Raw genomic sequence first — 12,551 nt, 5'->3', positions numbered from 1 at the left:
AGAAGGCGGCGCTCATTCTTTTTCCTGCTCTGGTCTTGGGCCCTCCGTCCGTCCAGGACGCAAGACACAGTTAAGAAAAGCAATTCATCTTTTCAGCAACTTCTGTCCCTATCCCAAAAGAAAGCCCCCGAGTTACAGCACGCCGCTACCCACCCCCGCCTCCCTTTTCTCCTCCTGAGACCTGGATCTCGAAGGCAAAGCCCAAACACACCTCCCAGCCTGCCAGATACAAGAAGGCGCGGGGGCACTGGCGGCGGGAGCGCTCACACGCGCTGAAGCTGTCACCGTGACGCGGGGGAGGGGGAGAGTTCAAAACGCAGGTTGCCGAGAAACCAGCTTAAGTGAGGTGGGTAGAGAAAAATTAGGGAGTGAGGATGAAGAGGGGTAGGAGCCTGAAAACCAGGGATGTTCGTGAGGACATCCGGAAGTTCCGGGGGGGGTGGTAATTTGCATTTGAGGAAGGATTGTAGGGGGAGCGCTCGTTCCTCGGTTCTATGCTTAAAATGACAACGCAGCCCCAGCCGCGTGGGCGCTCCAGGACTCCGGCGGTTTCTGGTGCCCTCTGGTGCTGGGAACCCAGAAGCGCCCCGCGGCGAGCGGCGGCTTCTGCCGGCACTTTTGGCTCTTGGGACGTCCTTTCCGCCCTGGACTTGGGGACCACCAGGTGCCGGCGCCCGCGACGTTCCCCTTTTGCCCTCCCGGGCGCGTAAGTCCTGGGCGCAGAGGGGAACCAGCCTGCAGGGTACGAGGACGGGTGCGGGGGCACCTGGCGGAGCCGACTTCGGGAGGAGAGCTTGGTTACCGCACGTGGCAGCGCGTTCCGCAATTCGCGCTCGTAGCAAAGGCGGACGGTTGCGGCAGAAACACTTCGGACAGATGTGCTTTAAGAAAGCGATAAAGAGACCATTAGGGAACCCGTGGGGTGTGGGGGGGGGTGTGGGAAAAACCTCTGCGTGGACCGCTGTGAATGCGAGCCGCCGGATTCCCTCCTCTGGCTCCGCCAGGCAAATACCGGGGACTAAAGAGCCGCTCCGGCTGCAGCCTGCCCCGGCGGTGCGCAGAAGGAAGAATGCGCCCTCCCCGTCCGGGGGAGGTGGGAGAGCTCTTTTCGTGGCCTGCGCCGCACCCGGCGGAGGGCGGGAACCGGGGCCGGGAGCCTCCTTTGGCGAGGCGGGGAGTTTTCCGCTGAACTCTTCTGCCAGCTTCGCCACACTTCTAATTGAGGATCTCCACGTCCAATTTAAAAAGCCCTCCGTCGGCCAAGCAGGAAAAAAAGGAAAAACCTTCTTAATGCGGAAGGGAAATCTGGTGCCTCTGTCGCTTCCTGCTGGCGGCCACCGCGATTTGGGATAGCGCGTTAATCCCGCGCCTCCCCGCCCCTCAGGGCCGCCAGCCAGTTCGCACGCACCCGCGAGCGGGCCCTGGGCGAGGGGGCGGGAGGCCTCGCGTTCCCCCGTTCCTCTCTGCTCGAGCGCCTCGCTGGGCTAGTTTTGCATGGCCTGGGTGAGGTGTTGCCTGGGCCCCCGCGCCCCAACCCAGAGCCTTTGCTTTTCCCCGGGTTTGTAAATCAGCCAGCGGGGCATGGGGCGCCCGGAGCTGCAGGTTTTCGGAGTTCCTAGTCCCTACAGACTCCCCGAGCCCAACAGCTGCATAGCGAACAAACAGACGCCCGAGGGATGGAAAATGCATTCGTCTCCGCAGCGGTGGGAGGTGGCGGTCGAATGAAACGCTTCCCCGGGTGGCCTGCACCGGAAGCCGGGCGGGAGTTCTGGGTGGAGATGGGGGGAGGTTGCTGGAAGGGAGGCGGGCGCTCCTGGCCGCTAATGGAGAGGAAAGGGGCCGAGGTTTTTGTTTTTACCTGGAAACTCTTACTCTCTCCCACGGAAAAAGTTCAAGGAGATTTTTCCTAAGAATCCCTTTTATTTGGAGGAAAGAGGATAATCAACTGTATGAGTCTCGTAGCCCTTGGAAACTGAACACTGGCATTGGGAAGGCACTGGGTAACACCGCACCCCAAGGCGCCCGGGTCTCCCGCCACCTCCTAATTGTGTGGGGCTTGGCCCCGAGTTGAGGGGGCCTTTTTCTCACCAGCCCCCTGCTGCGTGACCCTCCTTTCTAGGGGTGTGCGGAGTGACAGACCAAACGGAGGCCCGTGACTCAGAGGACCTGAGCCCCACCGCGCGCCCTTTCCTGGTCTAGACCTCCTGGCGCCCGTGCTCCTCTGTAGGGTCCCGGACCGGGTACAGTTGTCCAGGAGTGACCGTGACCGGGCGTGGGGAGCTCGCAACTCCTCTGCGAGGGGAAGGGATTTGAGGCCAGAATCTCGCAAAACTGCAAAAATAAGGAGGGCGTTCGGGGACACCACGAACATTTCAAGACAAAGGCAATCCCTACCTAACAGTAATGCTAAAACACTTATTGAGCGCTTCCTTTATGCTTGGCTAGGCCTTTCCATGTGTTAATATTCATAGCCTTAGGAAGTGGAAGTAGTATTTTAAACCGAGTTGAAGCTTTGGGAAGTGAAGTAACTTAATGCAGATATTCCCCGGACAGCCCCAAAGTCTCCAAGTCCCTACTAACTTCTTGTTCCGACGACAAAATACTAATTTAAGTGGGAGGAGTAAAGCTTGGGCGAGGTTAGTGGTGCCACTGAGCCTGCCCCCGCCTAGCTGAGGGCAGGATCAGGACCCCGGGCGGTCCCGCACTTGATTTTATTCCTGAAATAAAAGGCTAGTCTCTTGCTTGGGTCCAGGGCTCTTCCCCGGGGCCTGTGGGAGCTGCTGGACGGGGCGGGAAGCACAGGGTGAGGGTTGCCCAGTCGCCCCCCAGGAAGCGGGGTGGGGGGGGGGGTGTTGCGCGCCAGTGCTGGTGTCGTCGTGTTGGCCACGCGTCCGGTGTCGTCGTGTTGGTACCGGCGGGGGCAGCGGCCCTGCTCGAAAATCCGACCCCTGGGATCCGGTGGCGGAAGAGAAGGGCACTTGTGGGACGGCCGCCAGGGAGGCGCACCCAGGAGCGGGGACGAGCAGGCGGCTGGGAAGGAAGGAGGGTGGGGGGTGGGGGGGGGTGCCCGGGGAACCGCCGCGCTGCCGCGGTCCGGGAGGAGGGCGGTGCCGAGTCTGGCGGGGAGCCCCGAGGACCCGCGGGGCCGAGGCGCCCCGGGCAGCGCGGCGGCCCTCGGCGTCCAGGCCTAACGCGCTCTCCCCGGTTCTCTCGCCCGCCCGCCCGCCCGCCCAGGTGCCGCCGCCGGACGGGACTCTAAGATGAAGTTATGGGATGTCGTGGCTGTCTGCCTGGTGGTGCTCCACACCGCGTCCGCCTTCCCGCTGCCCGCCGGTAAGAGGCCTCCCGAGGCGCCCGCCGAAGACCGATCCCTCGGCCGCCGCCGCGCGCCCTTCGCGCCGAGCAGTGACTGTAAGAACCGCTCCCTCCCCGCGGGGGTCACCCCACCCGCCGCTCGCACGCACCCCAAGTCAGCCCCGACCGCAGTGTGGCCTCCCGACCCAGGGCAGAGCCGCGCTGGCGCCGACGCCCCCTCGCGGTTCGTAGCCACCGGCTGGTGCCCCAGGACCCCACCACCTAGTCTGCATGTGGCACGCGCTGGTTTTGCCCGGCACAGGGGGTAACACAGTTTTCCTGCTGCTCATTTAGGGTTCCGAGGAACAGCTGTTTTCCCCAGCGGTACCACCACCACCACCACCGTAGGAAAACACGCAGTTGTCCCCTTTCCTCCTCTGCTTCCCCATCACACATACATACACCCCCGTTTTTTCTTCCCAAGCCCTCTTTCTCTGTTTGGGTGTGCCTGGCTTTGCTGAATTCTGAAAACAATTGCATTTCCATCCTAAACTGCCCTTGCAAGGGAAGAGGCTGAGGTTTCACAAAACCAAGCCAGAGTCAGAGAAAACGCAGAAGGGCCTTGATTTCCAGAACAAGCATCTGGGCAGTGTCAAATCTGTTCAGAAAAGTTCCAGTTCTAGAAAGACAACGATACTTAGTGCTAGCTGGGGCTAGGGGGAAAAGAAACAAACAAACCATCGTTCACTCCACACATGACAATGTTAACGCTTAAGAAAAGACCAGGTTATTAATATTAGAAAATGAGTCTGTGATTTGCCTCTCAAAAGTGTCTTAGCAGTTTATCAGGGCACGTCAACTATGATTTGATATAATTTACCCTCCGCTCTTGAGAAGCTATCTATTGCATAAAGCAGAGTATGCTTCAACACAAGTTAGAGATTATTGGGGAGGTATGCAGCTAACAAAGGTAGCAGCAGAGAATTTGCATAACCCCAAACTAAAGCAATAGTGAACGGTCACCATAACCACTCACCACTCCCGTTACCCTTCAAGCTGTTTTGCATTTGAAACATGCACAGTAGAAAGGGTCCCAGAGTCAGCTGTATGCTAGAGTCCCCCAAACCTATGGCCTTGGGCTAAAAATCGCCCAGGAAATGTGATGTGCTTATCTTATGCTTAATTACAACAATTAAAGCATCGTCTTCCAGAAGTCCCAGGGAAAAGAAAAAGTGCATTTTTCTAAGGCAAATTAAGACTTCAAGAGTGACTTAGGGTTAGAAAGAGAACACAGTTGATCCCTTGAAATTGAAGGAACTGTTCCAAGAGTTTTTGTCCATTAGTTGTATAAACCTGTTTTTAAAGGCTTTGGTTTCCACCATGAGTTTCCATCTTAGCGTATACAATGTTTCTGCAGTAGAAACTTAAAATGCCCTTTAGTGCCATTGTCTTCAGAACTGTACCCATGAGGGCTGAGTAAGTGGCTTTTCATTGGTTCAAGCAGCCTAGGTCAGAGGAACAGGAACACAGTGGAAGGTAATAGTTTTCTAACCAAGACATTCTGGAGAGAAAAATGACTGTGCCTGATTATGAAGCTGATTAATTCATGGAGGTTTAATTAGCATATTAGTATCTTGTCTACTTAGGCTTATTTAATGCTGGCTCCTGGTGCTGGCTCTGCTTTTGGCTAATTCTGTGACCTTGGACAAATTACTTACTACAGAACTCAATGAACAGTTTACAACTATACAGTAAAGGAAGGCCTTTCCACTCCAAAATGCCAATGATCGTGAGATTGGCCCCCCCCCCGGAAGACCCCCTCCCCCACCTGCACACTCCACCCTAACCTTCCTTTGGGAAAAGACTCATAACAAAAGACCCCTGCTCACTGGACTCACCTGGGGAACTTTAATGACTGCTGATGCTGGGCTTCACCAGGAGAGATTCTGATCTCATTGGTTTGGGGCGTGGCCTGGGCATCTAGATATTTAGATATTCCCCAAGTGAGTCTAATGTGTAGTCAGGGTTGAATCCCTATGGCTTGATAATACCCTAAGAAAATCCGTGCCTCATGTAAGGTACAGGCAGTCACAAAGCAAGCAAGGTAGCCGTAATCCTACTGATGGATGGCGGTAGCTGGGGGTTCTGGGGAAAGGGAGATCACTTCCCTTTTCCAAGACTGACGCTAAATCATCAATGGACAAGATTCTGACCACTGTGTTTACATTAGAACCAGCAGAACACACCTGATTCTGTTTTATCTATCGGAAGACCCAATAGATCCTTGAAAGAGAAATGTTCCCAAAGAGAAAATGAGCTGCATTCTAAGCCAAATTGACTTCCTTCCAGGTATGTTCAATTCGGGAGCAAGCTGTCAGTGCGGGGAAGGTGGAATAATGACAATGTGCAGACTTTGAACACTCAACCAGTGTCAACATGCTCCTGTCACAGCGCTGACATTTATATCCTGCACTGTACGCCATGCAACTGGTTAAGGCTTATGTAGAAAAACATTCAGTCACTCGTTTCATTTGGAAATAGAAAGTACCGTAAATACTGGTCCCTCTTCTTTTCAAATGCTTGTAACTTAGTGATTGAGCAAAGGCTCTTTCATGCCACCTTGAGTCATTCTGTGCTGTTTAAAGGGGGCTGGACTGCACCCTGTCCACACACACACCCTTGAGGTTGCATGTATTTTGCTGGTTCCAATATAAATGAAACAGCCAGAATTCTGTTCCTACCATTATCATGAGCTGAACCAACCAAGTAGAATTCATAACTGGCTCACTCGTTTGCCTAGAGGTTGACAATAAAGTTCATGGGCTGTGGCTGCCTCCTGTAGCGACTTTGAACTTGTCTAAACGCAAAGACTTGTGATTTTCCTTTTGGGGCATCCAAGACTTTTCCCTTTCACCATCTTTGGCTTTTTTTTTTATTTTGCTTTTTACCCATATCTTCTCCAAAGGGCGATTAGAGCAGGCCTGAGGCATCTAGAAAGCGAAACTAGAAGGTGATACGCACAGATGTCATAGCATTTTAGAGCCCAAAGGTACTCTATGGTCCCCAAGCCTAAAGATGTAAAGCAGCTTGTCCAAAGTGCCAGAGTTCCATGATGGCAGGAGGAAGATCTGCTGAAGCCGGGACCAGAGTTTCTCTAAACCACTGAAATGCAGAGCGTTCAGTTTTGCTACCTAGGGGAAAACACTTTATGTGGGAGGAAGGTTTTCAGCTAATGACTAAAACCGTGTTGCACAAGGTTGCCTGAACTTATTAAAGGTTAGTTAATCGTAGTCACATACCAGATCTCAGCTGTTTATGATAACTCTAAATGTGTTTCATAAATGAAAGCACAAAATGCACGTGGTTTTTAAAAATTTGAGATCTAAAAGCACATATTCATTCAACAAGTAATTAATGTGTGCCTGTATGTGCCAGGCACTGTCCTAGGTGCTAGGGAATCCTTGGTGCACAGACAAACGCCCCTGTCCTCATGAAACGTACTCTCTAGTAAAGGTGCAGTGTGTGGTGCAATTTGGTAGCATTGTAAACTAAAACTAAACATGAAGAACCTTGCGCTGAAAAGGTGGGCTTTCTATGTGACCGGAAACCAACTAGAAGAAACCCTGAGCATTCTTAAATTGTAATTGCAGGTAATCCACAATTTATTGTAATCTAATGGGGTTATATTCCACCAGTTTGCTAGCAAGTCACAAATTTTCCTAGAGAAACCATCTTACAAATCAAGCTATCAAGTTCCCAGACTAGCCCACAAAAATCTATGTAAACCGTGATAGAACTGAGATATAATTCACAATATTATTGGGCTAGAGTCTCTTCCCAGGTTGCCAGGTCCCATAATCTGCAGAAGGAGGGCATAGAGCAAATCATGGAGTTTCAACAAGCAAGAGCTCACGTTCACACATTCAGATCAGTCTATGGTTTGGATCCCAGCCTTGCCGCTTACCCAGCTGTTACTTAACAGCTCTGAAAGCGCAGTTTCCTCATCTGTAAAATAGGAATACTATTCATCCTGCCTCCTGGGGCTGCTGTGAGAGTTAAAAGAGATAATGCTTTGTAAAACCTGTGCCCCATAAACAACTATTGTACTTGCCACCCTCCTCCTTGCAGCATGCACCCAGTGAATGCCTTTTCTCCCGCCACAGACTTTCACTTCAGCCCCTGCCAAGCCATTGCTCTAACTGGTGGAATTTCAAGCAGCCTGACAAAGCATGGAGAGTGAAAGAAATGCAGGCCTTGCAGGGAGGCTATTTTGGGCCCCAGAGACAGTCAGTTGGTCAGCACGTAGGCGGGCCAGTCTTGCCTGGGATTCTGCCCCCGGGTCAGCTCCCCCTGGCTCTTCCCAGGTTTCACAGCTCCTTCCCTTCCCCATTCTCTGAGTCCACATAGTTCCTATGGAATTGTTCCCACCAGATTCCCATGTTAGGGAGACCCTCTTCCCCATGGGAAGAAGGGGGCCAGGGCACACTAAGATCCTTACAGGTAGGTGATAAGGTGGCTGTGAGTTGGAGGCTCCCTGTCTTCAGATAGAGTATTTCTGTTTTAAGTGATCCCACCTGGATATTTAAGCTGGTTCACAAACCCAGCAAAAAAACTGTTAGTGAATTTAGTAAACTTTCAGCCCATTGTTATTCGGCTAAGAAAGCTTCTAGTGCAATAAGCTGGTTAAATTTTAAGCTTTCAAATCTAATGTTGTGGGTTCAGAGTTCAGAATAAATAAGTGCCGTCCATCTATTGCTTCTTATTATTTTAGGGACTGTATGAATAGATGATACTGTAATAAAGTCCCTAAGCTGGAAAAGGGCTGTGCCACTTGGGATGGGGCTCCTGGAATCAGGAAATTGCATGTCAGGCTTTTAGGAAGCATTGATTTCTCACTTGAGATCTGAGACCAACATCTCATTCTGGCCTCAGTCTGAAAACCTATTTCAAACTGTTGCTGTTTAGAGAAATCTATTTCAGGCTTAATTTGAATTGGCCAGTCTTAGGACCTTAGGCCGATCCAACAGCCAAATAATTATTCTCAAAAGATTCTACTTTCACTGATAGAAAAATAAAAGCTACCTGGCATTTTCCCCTCCTAATGTCCCCTTTCATCTTTGTTTCTTTAGCACTTAATGGTCCATAGCCCCTTTATTCAATTAAAACACATATTCTTTAATTAATCACTTGAGGTCAATCAGGAAGCAAGTATTAAATAGCTTTCATGCTCTAGGTGCTGTGTGGGCATCTAAAAGGCAAAATTGTGAACTTAAATAGCTTATGATCTAGTTGTAAACTATGGATAGGCTGATGGGTGGGTGGGTGGGTGGGTGGATTGTCATTCCGACAGATAGCTATGTCTACCAAGGCATGTCTGTTAGCTGTGGTCATGGTAAGAATTCCTAGCAATGAAGTCACTGGGATTTGGAGATTATAGCAGGAAAGAATTTGGGGGAGAGGGGGGATTTGAGCTGGTACTTGAAAGATGGGTATTAGGAAAGGAAGGGAAAAGGAAAAGGGCACATTCCAGACCAAGGAGAAGCATAGGCAAATTTGTGATCACGATATGGGGAAGGGGCAGGTGGTGGATACAAGGAGGAGGCCAGACTAGTCGCCAAGTACTGAGAACAGGTGGCGGGAAGTAGTGTGAAATTTAGGATATCTCTGTAGGTGATACCCAGATTATGAGATACTGTAAAATCCAGGAAAAGAAGGTGCTTGCTCTGTTTCTGATGGCAGCAGGGTGCCACTGGAGTGTCTCAAGCAAGCAGGTGGCAGCAAGCGGGATCTCACTGCAAAGCCTTCTTGCTGCAAAACTTACAAGTCCCAAGCTTCATGAGTCTATAGCATAGGCATATTTTTCATTTTGAAGTGTGCCCTTATTTTTAAAGTGTCTAGGCATAAGCACAATTGAATCAACCTGTTAATCCTCAAATAAGTGAAGAGCTACGAATAAAAACTTAAGTTAGTATCATACAGCTGAACGTATTTACAAAACAGAAATAGACTCACAGACATAGAAAACAAACTTATGGTTACCAAAGGGGAAAGGTGGGGGAGAGGGATGGATTGGGAGCTTGGTACTAGCAGATGCAAACTATTATATATAGGATAGATAAACAACAAAGACCTACTGTATAGCACAGGGAACTATATTCAATATCTTGTAATAGACACGGGAAGTGGGAAGGGTAAGCTGGGATGAAGTGAGAGTGGCATGGACATATATACACTACCAAATGTAAAATAGATAGCTAGTTGGAAGCAGCCGCATAGCACAGGGAGATCAGCTCGGTGCTTTGTGACCACCTGGAGGGTGGGAGGGAGGGAGATGCAAGAGGGAAGAGATATGGGAACATATGTATATGTATAACTGATTCACTTTGTTATAAAGCAGAAACTAACACACCATTGTAAAGCAATTATACTCCAATAAAGATGTTAAAAAATATCTTGTAATAAACTATAATGGAAAAGAATCTGAAAAAGAATATATATACATATACATATATATATATGTATATATATATATATATACATATATATATATCTGAATCACTTTGCTGTGCACCAGAAACTGACACAACATTGTAAACCAACTATACTTCAATTAAAAATAAAGAAATAAATAAAATAAAAGCTAAAGAAAAATAAAGTTAGTATCAGAGCACATCTTAGCTCTCCACGTGGTAACCCACTTTTTAACAAATAAGGTTTTTTAAATTTATTTTATTGAGTATAGTTGATTTACAATGTTGTGTTAATTTCTGCTGTACAACAAAGTGATTCAGTTGTACATATATATACATTCTTTTTCATATTCTTTTCCATTATGGTTTATCACAGGGTATTGAATATAGTTCCCTGTGCTATACAATAGGACCTTGTTGTTTATCCATCCTATATATAATGGTTTGCATCTGCTAAAACCAAACTCCCAATCCATCCCTCCCTCTCCCCCCTTCCCCCTTGGTAACCACAAGTCTGTTCTCTATGTCTGAGTCTATTTCTCTTTCGTAGATAAGTTCACTTGTGTCATATTTTAGATTAGATTAGATTCCACATATAAGTGATATCATATGGTATTTGTCTTTCTCTTTCTGACTTACTTCACTTCTTATGATAATCTCTAGGTCCATCCATGTTGCTGCAAATGGCATTATCTCATACTTTTTTATGGCTGAGTAGTATTCCATTATATATATATATATATATATATATATATATATATATATATATATATATATATATATACACACCACATCTTCTTTATCCATTCATTTGTTGATGAACATTTAGGTTGTTCCATGTCTTGCCTATTGTGAATAGTGCTGCTTTGAACATAGGGATGCATGTATCTTTTTGAATTATAGTTTTGTCCAGAAATATGCCCAGGAGTGGGACTGCTGGATCATATGGCAATTCAATTTTTAGTTTTTTGAGGAAATTCCATACTGTTTTCCACAACGGCTGCACCAGTTTACATTCCCACCAATAGTGTAGGAGGGTTCTCTTTTCTCCACACCCTCTCCAGCATTTGTTATTTTAACAAATAGGTTTTGCATATTGTCCTAAAATCGAGTATGTTTGAGCTATACTGGACAAGAGGAGATGTTATTTATCCCCGTTGTACAGATGAAGCAATGAGACCTAGAGATTTGCTCAAGGTCACAAATCCAATAAGTGGTGAAGCCAGCAAACCTCAAACTTCTAGTCCCAAAGCCAATAATGCTGGCTTAACACAGACTGTTCTCATATTAGTAGATTAAGAAAACACAAACCCTGGCTTGCTAAAAATGTATTCACTAACTGAAACACGTCTTTCTAGGAAAATCAATGAGCAAACTAATAGAAAGAAGCAAGGAAAATTATATTTCCTTGAGGCCCTTTCTTTGATCCCTGTTTGGGCTGCAGTGGGCCTAGGCTCATATTATTAATGGCTATTTCGAAGTCTAAATCAGGACATTTTAGGGAGAGAAACATGTATTTCTCTGCACACTCCTATAATATCAATGCTTTTTGCAGTGAGAGAAGGCTCCCTAACTCTTCGGGACAAAGTGAGGTCTCCTAGAATGCTTGATAGGCTGATGGCATTTGGGAGGCCTTCGAGAAGGCACTTGTCCTCAGGTGGCTTCTGTTCCGCCCAGGGAAGGAAGCGTCCACTTGGGAAGCCAAGGGTGACTGCACACGTGCCAGAGTGATGGCCTCTGTGGGAACAGGAGTGGGATTGCATACACAGATCTTGGGTCACTATTGGGAATCAACTGCTTAGCTCAGTAGAGACAAAACCCACTTTTGTATGATTGTATAACTGAGCATGGTTTTTAAAGTCTTCAGACTTTTTTGCTTGCAAACCTACAAAATTACATTGAAAAACTATTGCACACTTCTAAAGTGATATCTGCAATTTTATCACAAGTTTAAATAGTTGTAGCAGATGTAATTTCCAGCCCATTTGGGAACTAGATATGTGCTTCAAATCTATTTTTGGCAAAACCTTGGAGCTGCAAATGTAACTTATTCAATTCATGGAAAATTATCAAACAGATCAGCTCAAATAAGTTTATTTTTTGGTCAGAAAAGGTCCAACTTCATTTTCACTTCAAATGCACGTGTTAGTATACATCCATGACAACCACCACTCCTCTGGATCCTAATTATAAGATGAATAGATGGATGGGTGGATGGACAGACAGGCAAATAAAGCACGATGCCTTGCCATGAGTGCCTGGACAGAATGAAATATGGAACCACCTACTTTGGTATGTCCTGATTCATTCATATGGGACTTTTCAGTAAGTGTTCATGGTACAATGAACACTCACATCCCCTTTTCACCAAGACTGACCTCTCGTTAGCATTTTGCTTCATTTTTTTTCCTAAACCATTTGAGAATTACTTGCAAACATAACAATAAGTAGTTCAGCATGAACCTTCTAGGAGCCAAGGACATTACCTTATATAACCACAATTCAGTTATCAGTCTCAGGAAATTTAACATTTACACAATACTGTTATCCAATAGATAGTCCATATTCAGATGCCCCCAATTGTGGCAATAATGTTCTTCATAGTTTTTTCCCTTAATTGAGGGTCACAACTTGCATTTGATTGTCATGTCTCTTTATTCTCCTTTAATCTAGAATTAGCTCCCGAGCCTTTTTTCCCACAACATTTTGAGAAGTCCAGACTGTCTTGCCTGCTGTTCTGCAGACTGCCCTTCGGTTTGGATTTGTGTGATTGTTTCCACGTGATTA

At 47.4% G+C, this 12,551-nt stretch overlaps 1 protein-coding gene across 4 annotated transcripts in view; it reads left to right on the top strand.

Annotated features, from left to right (window-relative positions):
• Positions 1 to 12,551, top strand: part of GDNF (glial cell derived neurotrophic factor) — a 29,419-nt gene that overhangs the window by 1,642 nt on the left and 15,226 nt on the right. Inside the window, exons 1-2 of one of the 4 annotated variants that reach the window (XM_068532398.1) lie at positions 639 to 706; positions 3,235 to 3,411. The exons of 1 other annotated variant lie outside the window; for it this stretch is intronic. In XM_068532398.1, the coding sequence (XP_068388499.1) occupies positions 3,261 to 3,411 (151 nt within the window). In that variant the 5' untranslated portion in view covers positions 639 to 706; positions 3,235 to 3,260. Of the gene's footprint in view, positions 1 to 632; positions 707 to 3,234; positions 3,412 to 12,551 lie in introns of those variants that run through there. 2 more of the 4 variants (XM_068532426.1, XM_068532415.1) reach the window with 2 other exon arrangements.

Source organism: Eschrichtius robustus, chromosome 2, assembly GCF_028021215.1.
Source record: "Eschrichtius robustus isolate mEscRob2 chromosome 2, mEscRob2.pri, whole genome shotgun sequence".
NCBI classification, from domain to species: domain Eukaryota; kingdom Metazoa; phylum Chordata; class Mammalia; order Artiodactyla; family Eschrichtiidae; genus Eschrichtius; species Eschrichtius robustus.
Note: the sequence above shows the minus strand (reverse complement) of the source record. Positions and strands in the feature narration are given on the sequence as shown.